The following is a 23,461-nucleotide window of genomic DNA, read 5'->3' on the forward strand; positions in this document are numbered from 1 at the left end:
GCCAATGTTTTCTGTTAACACCAGTCATTTAATAAAAGGGAATCCATTATCTACTTTCTCATTCCTTGGACACACGTAACCAAATAGCTTTTGTATTTGAACTGCTCCCTCATGTGGCTGGAAATATAATGGAGCGGGGAGAAACGGAGAACTCCTCTGAGTGTGGGTCACTGCATACTCTATCGTTGTTGGCTTTTTGTTCTGATGGTGCCAATATGCATTTGTTTTTACATGAATTACCGCCATGTGAAAGGGACGGGTTGTGACCAAAAAGTGGTGCAAGAAATCCTCCTAGTTAGCAATAAATAAAAACATAAAAATAAAAGCAAACCTTATGAGGTGTATGAACAAAGCAGTATTCAGAGTAAAAAAAAAAAAAGTACCTCAGTTATTGGAAGTATTAGGATGCCATCTACTAACCAAGAGGGATCTCGCTAGAATTAAATGAGAATCTAACCAAGCTAAATAGCAGGTGGACCACTATGGCAGAAGCAGATGGCAGTTAAGCTTCCTCCTGCTGTACCCCTTATACCTGAACTCCCCCCACCCGAACACCTGCATCGTGACACCTCTCGCTCTTCAACTGCCTCCTTGAAACCCATCTGTGCTGTAAAGACTCTAGCTTATCCCTTTAGTCCTTACCCTGAACGAAACCTAAGCCTGAGCCTATATGAATGCATTTGGACATATCCACCCTCCATTTCCTTTGTGTGTCCCCACCCCCCACTCCATTGTCTCCCAACTGTTAAGAGTTTAAATTGTGAGCCCTGTGGGGCAAGGAACTGGGGGGGGATTGCTCATGTACAGTGATGCACTGTAGAAATAAACCACAGTCACCAGCAAAGGGCAAAAACTACTTTAGCATTAATGGAAAATACTGCAAAAATCAGCATCAAAACACGGCCCAAAGGAACCTTGCTGATGCGGCAACCTCACTAAGGCTAAGCAAGTCTATGTCTGATTAGTGCCTAGATAGGAGAATGCCTGGGAACTCCATGTATGCTGCCTTGGAATAAAGGTGGGATATAAAATATAATGAAATAAATAAAATCATAAATGTGTATACCAGCTCTTAGCAGAAAGTCAGGTTTAAAAGAGAAATGGCACTCAATATCTTGACACACATCCACAAACTCAATCCAAAGACCTTCCTATGAAATTTTTACTTTGGGCATAATCCATTCCAATTTCTACAGAAGATTAAAAACTACCCATTTATTATGAAAGCCTGCTTACAGAGCATCACGTTCTTTATTTACTTATTTACACAATACACACACACACACACGCTCTCATAGAATAAATTTACAGTCCAGGATTACTGTCTTGAGATCTTGGAGGAATGAATTTAGGAGCATGTTAAGAACCAGGCAGGATGTTGCTGTAAAATGTCTTCAGTGTAACACATTCAAAATGTAGCCAGAAGCATGTTGCATAATTCCATTCATCTTCCAGATTTCAAATCCTGCCTCAAAACTGAACATAGCTGTAAACAAAATCCTTTTTCTCCAGACCTCTATTTTTCATTTTAAAAGCATTAAAGTGTTCAAATAAACTTATGGAGGACTGAAGGGGATAGATACAATTGACAGAAGAGAACTTTCTCCTTCCTCCATTTTCTTCCTTGACATGAATTCATTTGTTTGTTTTTTAAACTAAAAAAAATAGAATAACTGAACATGAGAATGAAGTATAGGAAAGAGTAGAAGAAAAAGCGCAAATCCTGTTCTACAATACAAAATTGTCATTAAAAAAAGTAAAACAAAACCTTGATTAAAAAATAAGCTGGAACTTTCCAATATACATATGGTCAAGGCAACTTCAACAACTGACATAAAAAGAAAAGGAAACATCCAGCCTCCATAGCGGTAAAAAAAAAAAAAAAAAGCATGGAAACACAGGCCTGCCTGGCGTCCTCAGAGCAGTTCTTGGGAGGGCAGCACAGATTGATAGAGGAGACTATTGCAGAGAAATGCTGGTTCAATTATGCTCTAGCTGCATCCAACAGGTAAAGCACACACCTGTACCCCTGCCATCCTATTTGTACTCAAGGATTCAGGTGGAGCAATGAGCCAGGCCTGGCATATGATGTTCCAAGTGGCCACTGTCCATGTGGCACTGGATATGTTCCAGGCAAGAGACACACACGTCAGTTCCTTGCCTTTGGATGTCTTTGTAATATGGAAAGCAGCCGGAACAGGAACAGCCACGGGAGAAGTTGATGCAACCCATCTGTATCTTATCTCTCCAAGTACTGGAATATACTCCGCGTTTCTTGAGCTGCAGTGCCATCGAGCCGCAGTCGTTTCGGAGAAGGCATGGCAATGGCAACAGGAGCTCTTTTCTTGACCTAGAAGATGGCAGGAGCCATGAGACCAGCACAAGTCAGTCCACGCATTTCTAGCCCATAATCTGCTCAGACTTACCCACTGGTCATTTGTCCCTGTAAAAAGAACCAGCACGCTCTCAGTTTACGCAAGCATCCCTACCATTGTCACACAGAGACAGGGATGGAGGGACTCACTTCGTAGTTCTCTGAGCGCTTGCCGAATTGCCGTCCCCGCTCGCCCCCACCCCCGGACTTGCTCATGAGCCCCCATGCTCACCTGGACCCACTCACCGAGCAGCTGCACACCCAGCAAACGAGTCCAGCAGCCAACCACTCCCTCAGCGAGCTGCCATTTTACCAAAAAACGGCGACTCGTTCTTTTTGGTAAATCTAATCTTATGCAAATGGCAGCTGTAAGGGGGCCATTTACGCAACATTACAAGCGTAAATGGCCAATTTACCTAGTGTTGCAGAAATGGCTCTTTTATGGCCGCTATTAGATTTACGAAGATTAGATTTACGAAGATCTTTTTCACAAAATGGCGACTTACTGTGGGAGCAGATGGCATCAGGCACTCATGGACAGGTCCAGTAAGTGCTGGGGGTGTGGCGGGTGCAGTCCAGGAGGCCGAGTGGGGGGAATCCATCAGACTCCCGCCCCCCTCGAGTGCCTGCAACATCCCTACACAGACCATTTTTATTTGCCACAGGCAACCAGCTCTTTCAAAGTCTGCATTAGGTAACCCAAACCTAGCAGTCTATGAAGGTATTTAATGATGGATAGCAACAGGCCTTTCCTGCTAAGAGAAAGTGATGTGCAATCCAGCCTGGGCAACATGGCTGGCTGGGCAAGAACCCCAAACGGACAAACGCACCAGCACACAGCTATCATCTTTGTCACATATAAGAATGGCAGGGTAGTTGCTGACAGGTGGGAAACAAGAACTGCCTTACTGGATCAGACAAAAAGATCCAGTTAATTCAGAATAACAGCAGACAGCCATGCACACTAGGAAGCTCACAAGTGAGTCAATAGCCATTACCTGCTTGCCTCCCACATCTGGTCATTGTAATCAGCCTCTGTCACCACACACCTTAGTCATTTTCAGTTGTAAACACTCAGTATCTTAAACTTCTTTTCCATAGTAATATTGCTGTACCCCCTGGTCATTTTAGCCACGCATTTCAGTTTCTTCTCCAGCTCTCCCCTACCCTTTGCACTCCTGACTGTAATAACTAGTCTCTCCCCACCCTTCCATGTCCCCAGACAGCACTTGGGATCCCCAGTAAAGCTAACCCACCCCTGAGCATCTGTCGTGAGGACCATATCCAGACAACCTTGTCACAGCCATGCCACAGGACACATGAAGGACGCAAGGGGCAGCCTTGTGGTCACCCTAGGCGAGAGTCATCCACCCTAACTGGCAATGATTCTCTGGGTTTCTGGCAGAGATCTGGAGTACTGGAGTATCAAGCGTGGAAATCAACACATGTGTGGAGTGCATGCACTGATCTATAGCCCCAAGCAGGGATTTAAACTTCCACCACGAATATATACAAAAGTGAATATACCTCTAAAGTCTCATGATGGCCATATGCCAAGTGCATCCAGGCTGTTTTGCCTAAGGTATGAAGGAGATAGATGTACTTTGGGTCTGGATCGTGAGTGTCTCAATCTGCTTGCCAGCCAAGAGTACAGCTCTGCCCCAAGCCATTCTTACTGAAGCATCCCCAGTTCAGAGAATAAAACATTTAAATGCAGCCTAAGTAACTGACTCCACCCAAAAAAATCAGACCTCTACCTGGGATTTGGACTTCTCCCTCTTCTCCTCACTTTTAACTGGGGAAAGAGTCTGGAAGACGAAATTTCGCGAGTTCCTGGGGGCATTTGGGTTGAGGTCTGACATGGCTGCCAGTTTCTGCAAGACTGCTTTGGGCCGGTTCAGCAGGGATCCATTCTTCAGCTGTAAAGTGGGAGAGAAGGGTATCCAGCGGCATCACACTCAAGGAACATGACTGAGTACACTGAACATTATGTAGGCCTTCAGAAGAACACCCAGTCAAGCTGTCCTCTCTCACAGGGAAAATGCATCAGGAATAGCAATAGTAATCCACTTAATATCTCAGTTTATTAGTCTGTAGTACATACATATGTGAGCTGTAGTGGAGACATGTCAGGAACACATAAAGCTGCCTGATACAGAGAGTCAGAATGTTGGTCCATCTAGCTGAGCATTGTCAATTCTGGCTGCCAGCAATTTGTTGCAGGGTTCCTCCCAGCCTTGGGATTCTGTAACTGAGGAAGCCAGGGCTGAGCCTGGGATCTTCTCCATGCAAGGTACATGGATCTGCAACAGACCTACGCTCCCTCACATGTTCGGCTATGGGGTGGTACAGAAATGTAATAAATAAATTAATTAAAAAAATGTTCAAAGACAAGTGCAGTAACCCTCAATTTGACATCCACAATTCAAAAAAAATGAGGCCCAACTCAATTTTCAAAAGACCTCTCTAGTTGCAGCATCCATCCTCAGACTTACGCCTTTAAGCTACTAACCTGTGGGTTGCTAGCAGGCTGGAAAGCTTCAAATGGGTTTCTGGGTAGTGATTTAGTTTCCTGTGCAGCTATTGTGGGGGTTGCTAGGAGGGCAGAAAGAGAGAGAAAGATTTGCAGGAGAAAGGTGAAACATTTATTCATTTAATGTATTTAATAGATTTGTATTCTGCTGTTCCTATTTTATAAATATCTCTAAGCAGTTACATTGCAGCATATAGTAAGGCTTTTCTAATTCTTCTCCTGCAACCACTTGTACTGTGCAGAGGCAGCAAGGTTTTAGAATGGCTGAGCAAGCCACTCTGAAGTGCAGCCACTAATAGGAGCAACCAAAGAGGAACTTGAAAAATCAGTCTTTGGAAGCAAGCACCACCCTGAAGTTGTTTCACAGGCCAGTACTTGGCAAAAGAAGCAACAGGAGAGTAATTGAGTATACACATGTATTTTTCACACACACACATGTATGCTAACATGTTAAACTTAAACGGTACTTTTTATTCTGCAGGTTTTTTAAATTGTGGACTTCATACTTTTATTATCTTTATTTCTGTATTTGTAAGCCACCTTATGAACTTTTTGTTTTTTAAAAAGGTGGAGTATAAATGTGCAAACCAATATAAATGTGTACAGGAACAATTATACCAGAGATCACAAGAGTTTGCTCTTTAACATCATAAAATGCAACTGGAGAAAACCCAAGAGTCTCAGATTCCACAGAAAAAATCTCAAAAGGCAACAGCGGCACTCGATGTTTTAGAGCAGGGGTAGGCGACACGGGGCCAGTGGGCAACACGCGTCCTCTGCCACCACACCACTGCAGCCCCTCCCACTGCTGACTCCCACTGCAGTTAAAAAACTGTTCTTCCCTTTAAAAATAGTATCTGTAGCGGCTAACGGAGCACCGAAAGTGTCAAATCTAGCCTGCAAACAAGCTCATTTTGACAGTTTTGGTGATCCATAACCACTGCGGATGCCATTTTAAAAGAGTTTTTTTTTCAGTGCCTGCGGGGGCAGTGGGAATATGCCTGCAGGAGGTATGTGTCCAGAGGTGTGTGTGTCTGTGTGTGAAAATGGCCCACAGACCTCCTGTCCACCCTTATTTTAGAAGGAAAACCTTATAAGATGAGGTCCAAAAGCATTTCCACCAAACACTTGTTCTAGCGCACTGGCTACCACCTTCTTTCTGAGCATGTCAAAAGTACAGTGTTTAACCTTTTAAAGCGCTAAATGGGTTGGGACCTGGGCTTGGACCTTCTCCCATAGGAACCTGAAAGTCGGCAACAGGGCCCTTCTCAAAATGCCCCACCTTCAGAGGCAAGGAATGTGGCAGCTAGGGAGAGAGCCTTTTCAGTGGTGATGCCCTGCTTATGGAATGGTCTCCCCAAGCAAGTGAAGGAAGTATCTACATTACCATCATTCAAGCACCAAATTAAGACCATTCTTCTCACCAAGGCTTTGGATGGTTAATTTTGATCTACTGTGACTACAAACGTTGACATCATATTGGCAACTTTATTGTTGCTGTCTTTTATTGTGTTACAATTGTATTAATAGGTTTTAGGATGTGATCTAATATTTACAAGTTTTATTATTGTGATAAACAGCTTATCAATGTTTAAAATAACACTGTTCCAGGAGGCATTCCTTAACTGACCAGCCATGGTTTTTATTGACATTCTGTTTTTAAAAAGCATAGTTTTAATATGGTATTTTAATCTTTTCATTCTTTCAGTATTTTACCTTTTATGTTCACCGCTCTGAAATCTGTTTTAGATGGAGTAGTATACCAATATTGTAAATAAAATAAAACATAAACATAAATAAAACATAATTAAGAATAAAATAAAAATGTCACTAAGGTGCAAAACATTTTCAATCCATCACAGCTTTGATCACAGATATTGGATACTTCAGTGCTGAATTTTAACCCCCTCATTACCCCACCCCAATCGAACGTTCAACTAGCACCCGTAACTCTTCAGAAAGAAACAGACATACCTTTCTTTTGTAGAGACTTGACAGTGACTTTCTTTGCCAGTTGCATGAACTGGCTGTTTTCATCAATATCTTCCTCTTCCCCTTTCTCTGACTGCAAATAAGCAGAACTTCCATTAGGTCAGGTAGTTCTAAACCAGCAGCAAAAAGTAAATAAAAATGCAAAAGGTACGTAGCTTGAATAAAAGTCACTTTTGCTAGTCAGTGTTATGCATTTTAAGAAGAAAACGTTCAGTTAGGGCTATTCCATTATTATGTAGAAACAAATCTACATTTGCCACAGAGTATACAATTCTCTGCAGAGATCGCAGCCAATCCTACCTCTCTGACAAATGATACACATGTCCAAATGTGTTTGTATCTCGTTCACACACTACATGTGTTGGACTGCTACTCTCATCATCCCCAGCCAGCACGGCCATTGGTCATGCTGGCTGGGAATGATGGGAGTTGCAAAGCAACACATCTGGACGGCACCAAGTTGGGGAAGGCTCAGCTAGGCTAAACTGGTTACCTGTTCCCGAAGCCACTGCTCCCGCTCAAAGCGTTCTTTCCTCCACTTGGCCTCTGTCTCATCAAGATGATCTTCATTCTCATCATCATTGTCAGCATCTTTGTGAAACAGATCCATCTGAGAAGTATCATCTAAGAACAAACACAGAAAGAGAATTAGTTGTCACCTCTGCAGCCTGAAATGCTCCATTTAAAAGCCAAAGTGTAAATACAGAAAAGCATCATGACCCAACAGAGAAGCTATGAGGATTTGCAGTGAGAGTTGTGATGGAACAGGAGGGGAAAGAGGCAGAGGGTCTGCTGGAGGAAGCTTGGTGAACCCAGTGTTGGCTATAGATCTAGAACTTGCAAGGAACAAGGCTGTACTTTTGTTAAAACTGCGACGTTTCCTTTAAAGCCATGCAAAAGGGAGATTCTATATGAAGCCAACTGCATTTGGTTAGACCGCTGGCCCATCCGACCTAGCATCCTGCCCTTAATGGTAACCGAATACACCTGCTTCACAAAGTTACATCAGTACAACACAGGGGGCCACGGTACTATTTCATTCCATCATACTCATTCCCAATGGATATGCTAGGAGAGCACCCAGAGCCTTAAGATGAACACCCTCAGCATCTCTCTAAAGTGGTTGATACGCACATCTTCCATAAACCTCTACTAATTTTTTTGAGGCCAGTTTTATCATTGGCCATTGCTACCTCTGGCAGCAGAGGGTTCCACAGGCTCAACTGGGCTCTGACCAATGACCATACAACTTCATTTCCTTCCCCAGTTAAAGCATGGCTGACAGCCCAATCCTGAAGCTTGCTTAGGAACTATCCTCCAGATGGATATTTAATTGCAGATGTTTAGAATCAAGGTGTTAAGAGAGAAAAGGCCTCGCTCTCTCCCTCGGACAGGACTGTCCAACTTGTGACACACACACCCCGCCCCCAAAGCCAAACACAGACAGACAAGCCATGTTTGATGGCCCTGTAGGCCAGGGGTGGGGGACCTGTCATGGATTTTAGGAAATAGCTTACTTTGTTTTATTGGACATGCTGGGAAGACTAATGAAAAAATGCTAACCCACCTCTCTTAAAACAATGTTAAGATCTCTTATTATGAAATGCAAATGCTCAATATTAATGATAATTAAGGAGTTGAAAATGTAAAGAAGTAAGAAGTATTGTATTAAATTGTACTGAAGAGAAGACAACACAGAGACATAAGCAGGTTCACAATGAATTCTGGGTAACTGGTATAAAAATAATGGTCAAGGTGACCTGGATGGTATCCAAAGAGAAAATGCTGCTTTCAAAGCCTATCACTTGGGCCAAAGGTTTGAGCAATGAACAGGTGTGAGACTGTAATATTCCAGGTCAAAGCGTACTTAAAATTTTCACTTATCAACTGAGCAAAAAATATTGTGTAAGATATACATATAGATGTCTAAAAAAATTATACACTCAAGTTTAATTGGCAAATTTTGAGTAAGGAGTTATCTTCTCAAAGGCTTAATTCAAAATTGATCTTATCTGGCCTGAAAAGTGTATATGTAAGTATTTTATGTATCTTCCAATGTTTTAAGAATGTTTAATAACAAAGAAATAATTAAGACAGTGAGCTCTAATTTATGGGACAGTTGGTAATATTAGTTATGAAGTAATTGCTACAGAAAAAGGGTATAAATATGTGCTGATTTTAGAACGTTCCCGTGTACCTGTCAGCTGAATAGCCTATTCAGTATTGAACAGGGAACTTGGTAGTTAGAATGAGATCTCTCCTTTTCAAGGTGTTAAGATTAGAAGTCTAGGAACAAGAAATGGTTAAGAAATTCTATTTCTTTAAAGTTATTAAGATCTAAGGGTCTTTAACAATGTTAAAATGTTATTATATGCAAGTTATATTATTATGTGATGTTATAAGCATATTTGTAATAAAAATAAAACATGGATCAAAAAAGATTTTCCTGTACTAATTCTGGTTAGTACAAAACCTGGATTGCAACCCATGGAACAATCCTAGGTGTATACTTTGTTCAGAAGCATTTTATCTGCTATTAGGTAGTAAATGAGGAGCTAAATGCTTCCAAAGTACTGAACAGATAGCTCAAACAAAGTTCCTCATCCATAACAGACCCTGTGGCACTCCAGATGTTGTTGGACTCCAATTTATATCAGCCCCACCCAGCACAGCCAATGGTGAGGGTTGAGGGGAGTTGGAGTCCAACATAACCCTTCTCTAAACCGTTCTCAAACCTCCTTGGGTTTCCTGCCTGCTTGGGATCGCAAAAACAGACAGGTTACTAAGCTGTATCAAAGTTATACATGGCTGATGAACAGCATTCAGCTCGGTGGGTCACTAACTGTCTCGGTCTGCTCTAGGATGCCAACGTTATACCTATGTTCTTCCATCTGAACTTCCTCATTCGCCCAGGGCCGTCACTGTGAAGGTCTCCGTCAGCAAGGTATCTCTCCTGATACAAGCGCAGCTGCCGTTTGTCATCATCCAACATCACTTTCCTAAAGGGAATCCATAGAAGGAAAGGAAACTTAGACTGGCCTTCATTCAAACGCGAGGCCACACTTCCAAGAAAGCACAGCCACAAACTTAAGTGCACGTGTTGATGTATCTGTAGCTACTGACATGTGTATTTTGTTGACTTGATCCTGGAGTTCAACATCTGTAGGGAGGTCCTCATCAAGAATTTCTTCTTCATATTCATCGAGTTCCTCACCATCATATTCATCCTCGCTTCCCACTTCACTTCCTGACAGCTCAGCCTCCTCTTCCATGAAGTCCTGCAATTTGCTGAAAGGTTCATGGGGATGGGGTGGGGGAAAAGGAATACAAACTGAGTTCTAAAGGATTTAAGGAGCTACTGTTCACCATGGCAGACTTACAATTCATCTTGCCCAGAAGTGCCAACAACTGGCTGGCAAGAAGTCTCATGACCAGCTCTCCAGAGTCTCAAATACAGACTCTCTTTCTGCCCTACACATTTCTGCCTGGCACTGCTGGGGCCAAACCTGAGGCCTCATACATGTGCAGCTTGCGCTTGATTCACTGAACTATAGCACTATGCAAGACTTCAAAGTTTATTATAAAATATTGTGAATCCTATGTTAGGAGGTATCCTAGTTTGAAATGGAGATTTCCAACATTATGTCAAACTTGCAAATGAGCCCTCAAACATTGTAAGCCCACAGAAATGTTGACTAGGCTCCAGGCTCCATTTAAAATCAAGCCATGGTCTAAGCAGTGCTATGGCTGGGTTGGCTGCTGTGATGGTTGTTGAAATGCCCACCACCCTGCTAACACAGCATAACTTTTATTAGACTTCTCAAGCAAGCCCCTGGAAATATTTCTTCTGCCGGCATCCTTCAAGCCTACCCTTTTTGTTTTGTTTTATTTAGCTTCAGGTACCGCATTAACCAATTTATAGCAAAACTACAATTGTGTTCTCTTTGTCAGTAAGGCTACAGCAATTTACATACAGTTTCTTCTTCAATCCTTCTCTTTGTCTCAACACTTCTTCTTCATCATCGACTTCTAATTCATCTTCACTGTCTTCTTCCTCCTGCTCATTCTCATCTTCCTCATCTTCTCCATCCTTATCCTATCAACCCATAAAATATTGATTTCAGAAATTCCTGCGGTATCTTAGCATGCCCTTTATTACTCTCTACTGTTTCAATGCGTTATTTTATTTGAATAATTGCTTTAAAAAGACAAATTCCATATTGGGCACAATTAGAAAAGGAATCAAAAATAAGGCTCCCAGTATCATAATGCCCTTACACCAGGGATGGGGAACCTCTGGCCTGTAAGCCTGCTAAATTTCGAAGGGATTAAGCAAATTCATGGAGGATAATAAGACTACTTGTCCTGATGGTTATATATTACTTCCAGTATCAGAGGCAGTATAGCTTCTATACTGCTGCTAGGAAACAGAAACAGGAGGGTGCTATTTGCAACATATGTTCTACTGCTGGCTTCCCATAGGCCAATTTAGGTACTAGCCACTGTGGGAACAGAGTGCTGGATTAAGTAGGCCTTTGGTCTGATTCTGCATGGCTCTTCTTATGTCCTTAACACCATTAGCAGGACTGTGTCTATACCATGAGAGGCTTCATTGAAAGAGAAAAAAGAGCAAGTTTCTAGGCCTTATGGCTGTGAAAACAGACCTGAAAAAACACAGGCAACATCTGCTGAAAGAAGCTGGGTTGCGGGGGAGGGGTGCTGAACAAGACGGTGAGTGTTTAGGGGCAAGGTTTCGGTGTCCCACATAATTCCTCCCCATGTCCAGCAAAGGTATAATAAATTGTGCAAAATGAGAGAAAATGTGAATTTGCTTAATATATGCCTAATTTCTATGGGCTGCAGAACAGAGTGTTTCTTAGTGAAGAATTTTCATCCTTTTACCCTGGACTACACACAGCCCTACCTATTGGCTTCTGGCTTTCCCCAAAACTGACCAGTATAGAAGAACTTGAACTGACCAGTTGAGCAAAGCCTTGATGCACCTGTTGCAGAGTTGGGGGTGGAAGTGATATTTAAGGTTTTCCTGGTATGCATGTTTTATGTTCCATTCTGGAGTAACTTCAATAGTGCATGGTACTCACTTCTTCTTCACAATCGAAGGCATGGTCATCTGTTAAGAGCTGAAAGTCTCCAAACTCTTCTTCCTCTTCATCTTCTACTTCCCTACAAGAAAAAGTTTTTTTTTTTAATTTTTTAAAGAAGGAAGGCAACAGTATTCTTACTTAGCAGCCGGAATGTAACAAGCGGAGCAACCCATCTCACCTAGTTAGCCATGACAGAACAGACAAAGACAAGTAGTGTAGGAGCACCTATGAGGTGGACTTGTTTATCGTGACAGTCTCTAAGGTGCCACAACACTCAACATGTTCTTGTTTAGTCATGGCTAATCTTCTGGAATTTACCTTGGTGTAAAAAAAATGAATAATTAGGAAAGGTACCACTACCTGTTGGGGATCAGGTAGACAAAGAATTCCTTTTAACCCAAAAGCTTTGATATTCAGATGTAACTAAGTCTAGCCTAATAAAAGGAATTCAGCCCAATTTAGAACCTGGAGCAGACAACATGGATGCATGGACACACGTGCTGCATAAGTGGAGGCCCCCCTATTACCCCAACGCAAGGGATAGTTCTGCACACATACGCACATGTATATGCTCCCTTCCACTGAAGTGAACAGAAAAACCTTTGAAGAACCAGAAACTGTGCACATCTCCAATGTCCTAGTCTCACCTGTCAGATGGAAAGGAGCCAGAACAAAGAGCTATTGCTTCAGCCATCAGATCTTCAGGGCTGCTCTCTTTTTCCAGTTTAGAGGCTGCTGGAGAAGCCTGAATAGGAGAATCTGAGAAAGCAACCAGAACTGAGAGGTCATTTGTAGTGGGCTGACACCTGAAGAATTGGCGAGGAGTCAGATGTGAACTGACACGGTCTCCTATATGCTGTTTGAATGCATAGAGATCTGTGTAGCTTAACATAGTGAGTAGATTTTAGGAGGCTTTAGCTAACAAAGGTTAGCATGAATAATGAACAGTTTCAAGTAGGCCTCTCACACACCTTAATTGGTACCAAGCAAGTACAGCTCCATACGTCAGCAAACCTTACAGCTGCAAGGCCTTTGCCAAGCTACCTCATCCTTCTAAAGATGAAGGTGTCATGCCTTCATTCTCATGAAGGAGCTGAGAAATTCCCCCTCCCAAGGTGGAATGTTGGGTCCTTGTTCTCAGGGAAAGGGTAATTAATTTCCCAGCCTACAATGCTTTGGGAATCTTCGGGAAGGAGGAAGGGAACTACACAAGCTTTTGCTAAGAGCAAACCAATTTGGTCTCACTTTGAGGGGGAATATGCACGCTACCAGCCTGAAAAAACTTGCCAGTCGTGGGGTGGTGTCTTGTGTGCTGTGGGGACTCCAGCACACAATTAACTGTGAGAGAGGACTGCTCTTGTCAGCTGAAGGGACACGAGCTTTCTTTGTATATACTTTCTGCCTCCATATTTCATCTCTGTGTAATCAATAAACTGTTAAACTGATCCATTTGTGATTTCTGTCTCACTTTGGTTTAACTGGGACCTATGTAAATTAGGATCCCAAAATGAATAGATCATTACACTAGGCTCCAACTGGTAACTGATGGGCAGAATCCAGCCTGTCCCAGGAAGAGTGCTCTTGCCTCCCCTGACACTTGAAGTGGTGCTATAACAACCGTAGGGCAGTGACACCTTTTGTGCCAGTTCATGCTGACTTAGCAGAGAGAAAGAGAGAATTAACTTTGAATGAATGAATGAATGAACGGGAAAGAGGTTCAAAGTTAACACCTCTCCCAGCTGAGCCAGTTGAAAAAGTGAGACCACCACCCTGGCCCCTTAACTGCTTCTCTCTCCAGCTTTTAAACTTATAAAATGGCTGCTGCTGCACCACCACCAGCAAGCAAGTCCTCCCCCTCCTGTAAGGACTTGAGCTGTGCAACACGAAGTGGGCAGGTGGAGCATGGAGGCAGCCCACTTAACCAGGGACTGGAACCAGACTAGCTCATTGGATCAAATCTAGTTGTCAACCAGGCCTGCTGAAACACATTTCAGTAGTTTCATTTTGGCCCTTCAGAAAGCCCAGTAACAGAAAACTGCAGATACCATTGCCAATTGAGTATAACAAGCAACAAACCAAAAAGTAACTCAATCTGCCCCATGGTGACACTTGCCTTAGTAACATAACAATTGGATTACTACCATGTGCTCAACACTGAGCATTGTTTGGAAACTTCAGCTGGTCTAGAGCCAGACTGTTGAGAGAAGCATGCAATTTCCTTATACAGCCACATTAGCTTCTGATTTGTTTCTGGACTCAATTCAGACTGTAGTTCTGATAATTACAAGCCTTAGGCAGCCTAGGAGAGGTAAGGGACTGGTTCCTCCCACATGAGCCTGCCAGTCATTAGGATATTCTTGAGAAGCTTTCCTTCATGTCCCACCAACAGCTCAGCTACATTTGGTTGGAATGTGGGAGATGCAGCTGTGCCCATGTTGTGGAACTCCCTTCCCAGGGAGGCGGTCCTCGACTCCCCAATAAGAAGAGCTGTGCTGAATCTGACCAAAGGTCTAGTCCAGCATTCTGTTCACATAGTAGTCAACCAGTTGCCTGTGGGAAACTCACAAGCAGGACATGAGTACAACAGTATGATCCTACTCATGTTCCCCAGCAACTGGTATACAGAGGTATACTGCCGCCAACACTGGAAGTAACATACAGCCATCATGACTAGTAGCTACTGATAGCCTTATCCTCCATGAATTCATTTAATCCCCTTGTCAAACCATCCAAACTGGTGGCCATCACAACATCTTGCAGTAGTGAAGTCCATGGTTTAACTAAGCACTGTGTGAAGAAGTACTTCCTTTTAACTGTCCTGAATCTCCCACCTTTCAGCTTCATGGGATGAAGCTGAAAGGTGGGAGATCTTGACAGAGGGAGAAAAGCTTCACCACTTTCTCCAAACCATACGTAATTTTGTGTACCTCTACCATATCTCCCCGTACTTGCCTTTTTTCTAAGCTAAACAGTCCCAGACATAGGGGAGTTGCTCCAGGCCCTTGATCATTTTGGTTGCCCTTTTCTGCATCTTTTCCAATTCTACAATATCATTTTTGAGGTGCAGTGACCAGAACTGAACAGTATTTCAAGTGTGGTCACACCATAGATTTGTATAAGGGCAGTTTGGCAATTTCATTTTTTTTATGATGGCCTTCAATCACACAAGCATGAAATCTTCTCTCCTTTGTTAAAACACCTTAAATCTGCTGGCTGTTAGGTTTTTATTATTTTATCCTAGTGTTTTCTGTCAAATTGTATTTTTATCTGTTTTTATGTATTGTTTTATTGTTATTTTAAGTACGTTCACTATGCTTTAAGCTGCGATGGGCATTGTGTGAATGGAAAGGAGGGTAAAAATGATTACAAATAGCCATTAAAAAACAGACAACAACGTTAAATTTAATGGCTAGAACTAGGTACCCACTAGCTTCTTTTCCTTGCTTTACCTGCAAGCATTTTGATTTGAGCGACCTAACCTGGGCATAGAATTTAGCACAAAGCCTAATGAAGATGCAGGGCCTAACTCCCAGTCACAAACACAAACCAGGGTCTCTCTTGCCATCAAGAGAAAGACTCAGGACTCACCCTGAGATGCAAACTTTCCAGAGCAAAGGTTGAGCAGTTCCTCCATGTTTGGCTTCTTGCCACTGTAAGTGTTAGGAGGGTGCTTGTCCTGAGAAGCAAACTGACCAGAACATAGATCCAACAGTTCATCCATATTGGCATCCATTGCATTCTCGTCCATACTAGCCAACGGCAGGTGGTTCTTGGATACCTGATATTTGCTCCGGTGATGGCCAACATTTAAAAACCTGAAAACAAAAGTAATGACTAGTTTTATTTAAGAAAAGTATGTTGCCACAGCTGGTTCAGATGGTTTGACAAGTAGAATGGCATAAATCACATCTCCAGAATGGACTGAGGGATGGGCTTCTTGCATGACTGCACTCAGACACAGGATAAATGCCACAGCCATTCTGTTTCGGCACATACTTTGGCCATGTCTACTGTAGATCATTTTTATTTAATTTATGTATGTATATTGCGCCATCAGTGTACATGGCATGGAAAGGGAGGCAAGCAGAGGGAGTAAACACAGAGTGACTATGCAGTTGTTTCAGTTACAGGTGCCTAGGATGGTTATAGGCTTAGTTGCAGTAGGGCGTAGGAACTAAAGGGCAGAGCCAAATTCTTCATGGAAAGGGTAGGCTTTGAGAAGGGAATTGAACGAAAGGTGGCATTACACAGGTGTTCTGGGAGGCAGATCAAAGCATACTTGGCAGCCTTGAGGGAATGGAAGACCACTGGATGGCCAAGAGCAGAGGAGTTGGAGGAACTCTTCCCTCCCTCAGCTGTCAGCTGACAACAGCTGAGGAAGAGATGGGAAGCAGGGCTGCTCCATCAGGCTCCTCCTTTCCCTGAATGGCCTCCATTCCAGCTGTCATTATAAGAGCTATTGTGTAACTTTTAAAACTTGTGCCTCAGTTTGCTTGTTTTCATCTTCCCTCCTTATCACATTTTCTTTTTGTGTTGTGTCATTTAGATTATAAGCTTGTGGGCAGGGGCTGCCTTGTTTGTATTGCTAAGCCACTCCAAGAGTCTTATCAGCTGAAAAGTAGGATAAAAACGCCTTAAATACAAAATATTGGGATGTCAGAACAGAGAGATTGGGCAGGTCGGGGGTGAGCAAGGCCATGGAACATAAGGACATGGAACTTTTTTAGACAACTTCTGTATTTTCAGGGGCTGCTATTCTCCAGTGGTCCAGGGCCAGAAGCATATTCGGCCACATAAATTTGCATCCTCACAGTGTCAGGCTCCATAAAGGACTTGATGACTAGCCATAAGAGCTTCATAATTACAGAGCTCACATGCTCAGGCTCAGCTCTGCCATTACATACACAAATCCAGAAGAGAGATGTAAAACCCTGTATTTTGGACAAAGGTCTACTCTGTGGGGTCACTCCTACTGCAGAATGCTCTCCCCAGGGAGGCTCACCTGGAGCTTACCATGATGTTATTTCAGCAGCAGCCAAAGGCCTTGTTATTTTTCCATGCTTTTAAATCCTCTGTACTTTGTTTTTATGCTGTTTAGTGTTTCTGTTTAATTTTGCTGACTGCTTTTATATTGTGGTATTTTAATTTGTTTAATTGTAATTTTACCTTTCTATAAGCTACCCTGTTGAGGGGTGGGATATAAATCAAATCAATAAATCAGTAACTTTAAAATATTTTTTCTCCTTATGAATCAAGTTGCGGGCAAAGTTTTTACCACCCTTGCTTAAAATCTGTTGGGCCACAGAAGCTGACTGCTCTGGAGCTGGATTCAGCCCACAGGCCACCAAATGGCCAAAAGTGTGAAGAAATACATGTCTCCACAATACACCTGTGCAAAGAACCCCGAATACTGGATAGCACATCAAAGATTTGTCACCAGGCCAGAAACTTGATTTCATATGCAAATTGCTAAGTGTTTTAGGACATTATGGCTAGGACCCTGAGAATCCCAAGTGCAAGGGAGCTATCCTTTCCCACGCCCAATTCCCACCTGCAGTGAGCTCCACTCTTTCCATTTTAGACCAATTCATCCCTTCCACAGCAGGACCCCACGCTCCAGTCTTGACACACTGCATCAATAGCCTTGCATATTTTCTCTTGTACACCCACAGCTCTTCTGAAAGTGTTCATCTCCTTTCCAGACTACCTCAAGAAGATCTCATCAGTGTAATTAGAAAGCTTGGGATGTTTCTGCAACCAGTAGAAACTGATGGCAGCATTGTGCCTAAGCACACCTTCCCTAACCTTTGCAACAGTAAATTAGCAGCTTCAATTTCGGATAGCAAGAAGCCAATCACAGAAGCATGGATATATTTTATCACTCAGTTCTGTAGACTCAAGAACTCAAGCAGCACAATCCTATGTATGCTCAAACTGTGCTTAATGCAGCTTGCTCCCTAGGAAGTGGGTTTAGGGCTGCAACCTTAGAGTGGATTTTTGGAAGTGTTGCCTGCATAAGAGCCAATTTTCTGGTTACATACCCATCAGCATCAAGCAACTGACTCTGAGTGTCATCCTCTATGGAGAATTGGAACTGGAACCTCCCAGCTGCTGGAACTGGGCTTTTCTCTTCAGGTGTAGCATTGTAGAGATCTTGGGAATCCTCTATGGGTAAGGAAGGCTCAGATGCCTTTCCAGAACTCTAAGCAGAATCCAAACAGAACACAGTTTGATGAAGCACCAATTAGAAGGCAAATCTTAATCGAACACAAACCAGAATTCAGATGGGAGAGAGAATGGAGAGGAGAGAGGCAGAGGAAGACTATAATTCTGCAGCTTATAAACTGAAGCTCTACAAAATGTAAATCAATGATAATGTTTGCACACACACACAAATCAATTTGCCAAAAAAAAAAAAAAGTATTTCTAGATATAGCTAGTAAAGGAAGAAAGGCTACCACGTGTGTTGTTGAAGGGTAAAGGGCATGGATTAGCAGAGCAGGTCATGGGGACTAATTACTGCTATCAAGCAACTTATCAATGGAAGGACAGCAAAGGCAAGTGACTTAAAATACACATATAGTTATATGCTACTAGACTGAGGAAATTAAAGTATTGAGAACAGTTCCAAAGATACAGCTGTTAATATCAAGGAGGAGAGGGTTAACCAGCTGGATCCAGGAAGTTATAAATGCCTAGCTGTGAGAGAGTGGTTTTGGTCAACTCAAAAGAGGTAGTCATAAAGCCACTCTTTAAGAATCCTTCTCTGGACCCTCAAGATTATTGCTGCTATCCACTGGCTGTGAATATGGTTGATGTAGAACTCCAGATAGTCTTGGATCTAGAAAACTGCTGTCATCCATTTCAATCTGGTTTCTGGCCCAGCTTTGACACTGAAATGCATAGGACACCCTGTTAGGCCATGAGAATGAAAAGGGGAGTGCAACCCTGTTAATTCTCCTGGATTTCTTGGCAGCTTTTAATACCATCCACCATAGTATCCCTTTGGACAGCTAGGAAGGTTGTACTTTGTGTCTAGGTTGTGTGTAATTTTCTTTTTCTTTTCCAGGTATGGTAAACACTCCGTACAAAATAAAAACTTCACGAACACTTACTATTCACCATATAGAAAAGCATTTTCTAGGTACTGCACAGAGATTAAAAGAGGAGGTATTCCCTGCCCGCAGGCTTACCATCTAATAGACACAGTATAAAAAGAAATGAGGAGGGAAGACGAAAACCAGCAAATTCAAGTACCAATTTTTTAAAAGTTATAAATGGTTACATAATCATTCTTCTAGTGACTGGCTGGAATCAGTTAAAATTCCAAAACAGCAAAAGGATCAAAGTTTACCTTGGATGTAGAGCTGATAAAGCTTGTTTTGAAAAAACCAGGAGAAGGAGAGCGGACAGCTCCAATGGCAGACAGGAAGTTGCCCCCACGTGCCACTTGCTTATTACAAGGCTGATAAGAGGGAATCATAGAACTGATGAGCTCAAAGCTGCTGTTGTGGCTATTTTCCTTTAATGCCAAGTTCGGCATTAAAAATGAATCTTCATCTTCTAAGGGAAGGAAAAGAAAAAGAGAAAACCTGAACTTGCTTTAAAGAAATCAAAGCAAAGTAAAGAACAAACCTGATGTTTTTGGAAGGGGATTGCCCCCTTTGGGGTGGTGTTTGTTTTTTTGCATTTTGTACTTCATAATTTGGGGGTTCACCCAATCATGCTGACATTTCCCTCTTCTTTCTCAGTAGCCCCATTTTGGCTCCGGTCCTGCTGTTACATAATTGAGTTCAGGTAATTGAACTCAATTACCTGTTCATTATTAGAGGGGGTGACATTTTACTAAACAAACCACACTCACTCCACACTGTTTGTCAAATGCAAACAAAAACCTTTTGACATGGTGATGGTTGTGGAGAGAATCTTTTCAGATCCTAACTATGGGAATGACAGAGTTTGATATAGAGTATGAAGCAAAATTAATTCACATGACCTCACTAAAAGAGTTTTCTTGGAGCAGAAATATAAATCAATCCCACAAAACATCCTATTTCCAATAATGGCTCACAAGAAGTACTGGTTTCATTGAAACAGTCACCAGTCAAGCCAAACACACAACAGCATCAGCCCTCTTTAATATCAAGCTCTTCTGCCCTGTCCCCCCCCGCCACCATATCCTGTACATCTCACTTCAAGGTCCATCTCCTATGTACACAGCTCTTCTCCACACACCACTTCATCTACAGCACGTGTAGGTTTGATATTCTAGCAGTCAGAGACTTTCAACCTGCTTTTCCCCTTAGCAAATCCAAAGAACCTTGTGCCAAGACTGTTTAAAACAGGGCAGCCTGTGAGCAAGATCTGTTCTAGAGATGGTTTTCCTAGACACCTTATCAAAATTTAACCAAACCATGGTAAAATGTTTGTCCATGGTTTCACTCAAAAAGAAAAGCGCAATTAAGATAAATATACCCAAGATACTATTACATTTTGGATTTTTGTAACATAACAGATATGCAAGGTAATTCAAGAGAAGCTTCTTGATACAGAGGTGTTCAAAACAGAAAGCCACAGGATGGAGACAGACAAGATGGAGGATGACAACTACAGAAGGCAGATGTTTTACCTGGCTTGTCTGGTCTTTTGCCCATGGCTTCTTCCATATCAGCTTTTTCACTTGGAAGAGAACACCTGCAACAAATAATTTTAGCCCAAATGTAGGATAATCACATTTTAAAAGATAATAAGAATCAATCTATAAGTGGCAGTATACAGAGAAATGTAAAGAAATGAATGCGAATGAACTATTGCTTGTCGTGCTGTTGGTGCTACCAAAATATTACAACAGATATTTTGTAGTGCCTCACAGTATTTTTTATTAGAGGTGATGAGATTTGAGGTTGGGTTTTCTTCAATATTGCCCAGTTTATACTGCTTTGATTTCACGTTGCCCAAAATGTGCTGTTTGGAGCAAATTTCTAATACATCTATTCATATTTGGGCAAATAAATGTGAAACTCTTTAATGAAGTATGGACTGATTCCTGATGCGCTGAAGTCTGCTACTCCTAGCGCTGAAAAGTGGGTTCTTTGATAACTAGATGTCATCTTCAAATTATACAGTTTTCATCATTTTGCTATTTTGTTAGAAATCTGATTTTGGCCTACCAGATTACATTTTTTAGTTACCTGTTGGTCTGCTGAACAAAGTATTTACTGCTTTCAGATTCTAAACTATGCCCAAAGCATGTATGGAGAGGAGGTATGCCGGAATACCCGTCAACTGCCGTGTACGTATTTGTCGCCAGAAAGAGGCAGAAGATGTTGTCCATCATGTACTGTATTGTATTGTTATCTGTATCATTCCTTTAAGGATAGGTTTCTGAAACTGATCCTTGAGAGAGTTTTTTTTTTTAAGTAGGGAGACCCTTAGGTATCTATTGGGCAATAGGGACAAATATATTAATGTTTGCACTTGCAGCCCAACAGCTTAGATGAGAATTTATTATTCAGAATGGGGTTCAATGTACTGGAGATCATATATCTTAAAATGTATATTTCAGTCTGATTAGGTAGTATGTTTTTCTTCTGGAAGATATAAAACTTACCCCGTTTTTGAAGAGTTATCCTTGAACAGCAGCAACGTTGACTCTGTAGATGAAGGCTTCGGAGCAGCACTACAGTGCACAGACTTGGCTGCTCGATCCTCATCTACTGATTCTTTGTCAATTTCTTTGTCACCATCTTCAAGGCTCTCCTCTTCCAGCTCCTCATTATCTTCCTCTGTCTCACCAAGAAGATACTCTATGCTCTAATGGAACACATACACATATACAAAATTCCACAGTGAGTGAAACTGAACAATTTGCTCGAAGTACATACTCTTACAGGGCAAGTGAAAACTCTTTTTGTAGCCTTTTAAATAAGTCCACAGAAGTTACTAGCCTGCAAAATGTCCTGCTAGTATGTTTATAAATAAGAAAGAATTGCAGACAGGAGCACAACAGTTTACATGTCTAGAAAACTGGTCCTACTTACCAACACACACAACCATAGCTAGGTGCATATGTTCTATATACTTATCTTAGGGTGCAATCCTATGCATGTGTAGACAGTAAAAAGTCCTACAATTGTCTGCTCAGAAATAAGTCCCACTGAGTTCAGTGAGGCTTACTCTGAGAAAAATGGGTAAAAGATTGCAGCCCTTTTCTGGGTATTAGTCTTGCTAGTTTGTCTTGGCACATACAAAAATGTTTAAAATGTTCAACATTCTTGAATTAATAAAATCCAGTCCAGAAATCCTTCCCTCCAAGTACGTGGGGATCCTTTGCTGTAATTCAGCTCAACGTCACTTCCTTCTTTCTTCCTGTATTCCAGGGTTAACCTCTAGCATTTAAAACTGATATCAGGGCCAAGCCCTTGCAGAAACTAAGCCCTGAGATACATCCTATTTTGCACTTAGGACCGTAACTATTACGGTTAGCATGAACTGTGCAGTCCAGTCCAGGAGACTGCCCCTTTTAAAGATGGCAGCTAATACAATTTTATTTTAGAAAGGCTGTTTGTGGTTAGCATTTGTTTTATAATTAGTGTCTGCTCTTATGGTTTTTGATATATCCCACTGTTTTATTGCTGTATTTTACTGTTTTATTGTATAAACTTTGTACCTCAACCTGCTTCTACTTCTGAAGAGTGTCTGATTAAATGAGCCATAGCTGTGTAGAGATCCAGAGCTTACATCAAATCTTTGTTGCCTTTGAATTTATCCTGCTTGTGGTACACTTGCAGAATATGTCTTTCTAGGATGCAGACATATATATGTAAAGCAAACTAAGGTACCTGTTCATCGCAATTCTGGCTTTGCAACATGCTGCAAAGTAGGAGAGATCTCTAAACAAACAGTTTCTTGTGAGCCAAAGGCACAATCCCGAAGCTACAAACCACACACACACTCATTTCTGCACACCAAAGCACATCTGATAACCATGCTGCAACATGTAGCTGGAAGGGGATGGGCACAGGTCGGATACCCAGGTGCAGAATCCTGAAGCACCTCCCCTGGCTTGCCTTACTCTGCACCTTACAATAGCTAGGGAGTGAAGCACCTGAAGAAGGGAAATACTGCAGGGAAGACCATACGAAATAAGGAGAACAACCCACCCTGTGCCACTCACAGTCAAATGGTTCATTCCTCCAGCTCGAGACAGACCTGCTAAGCCAGGCTGCTGGTTGTGCAGGGCACAGCTGTGTTATCCTTGGCCTCATTTCCTACAGTCTCGCATTCAGTTCCTCACTGTGTGGCTGTTGTGAGGTATGGAGTGAGGCACAATTGGAGGTGGCACTTCAGGATTCCACACCTGGGCTCCTGAATTTCTGTATTTGCCCCTTCTTCTTGGGAGCAAATTGCTTGGGGATTTGTCGAGACTGCTCTGAGCATGGGGAACTGGTGCATGTG

At 42.2% G+C, this 23,461-nt stretch overlaps 1 protein-coding gene across 5 annotated transcripts in view; it reads right to left on the reverse strand.

Annotated features, from left to right (window-relative positions):
- Positions 1-976: 976 nt before the first annotated feature.
- The window catches only part of CLSPN (claspin), a 44,369-nt gene continuing 21,884 nt past the window's right edge, over positions 977-23,461 (reverse strand). For all 5 annotated transcript variants that reach the window (XM_084815974.1, XM_084815971.1, XM_084815973.1 and 2 more), the window contains exons 11-25: positions 21,615-21,817; positions 20,634-20,698; positions 19,359-19,567; positions 18,046-18,206; positions 15,593-15,819; positions 12,652-12,763; positions 12,002-12,083; positions 10,874-10,995; positions 10,023-10,187; positions 9,777-9,898; positions 7,393-7,523; positions 6,882-6,972; positions 4,887-4,969; positions 4,132-4,293; positions 977-2,350 (exon numbers count right to left, since the gene is read on the reverse strand). In XM_084815974.1, the coding sequence (XP_084672100.1) occupies positions 2,240-2,350; positions 4,132-4,293; positions 4,887-4,969; positions 6,882-6,972; positions 7,393-7,523; positions 9,777-9,898; positions 10,023-10,187; positions 10,874-10,995; positions 12,002-12,083; positions 12,652-12,763; positions 15,593-15,819; positions 18,046-18,206; positions 19,359-19,567; positions 20,634-20,698; positions 21,615-21,817 (2,046 nt within the window). In that variant the 3' untranslated portion in view covers positions 977-2,239. The remainder of the gene's footprint in view (positions 2,351-4,131; positions 4,294-4,886; positions 4,970-6,881; positions 6,973-7,392; positions 7,524-9,776; positions 9,899-10,022; positions 10,188-10,873; positions 10,996-12,001; positions 12,084-12,651; positions 12,764-15,592; positions 15,820-18,045; positions 18,207-19,358; positions 19,568-20,633; positions 20,699-21,614; positions 21,818-23,461) is intronic.

Source organism: Heloderma suspectum, chromosome 10 (genome assembly GCF_057233095.1).
Source record: "Heloderma suspectum isolate Gila_16-S chromosome 10, 16-S_ref, whole genome shotgun sequence".
Lineage (NCBI taxonomy): Eukaryota > Metazoa > Chordata > Lepidosauria > Squamata > Helodermatidae > Heloderma > Heloderma suspectum.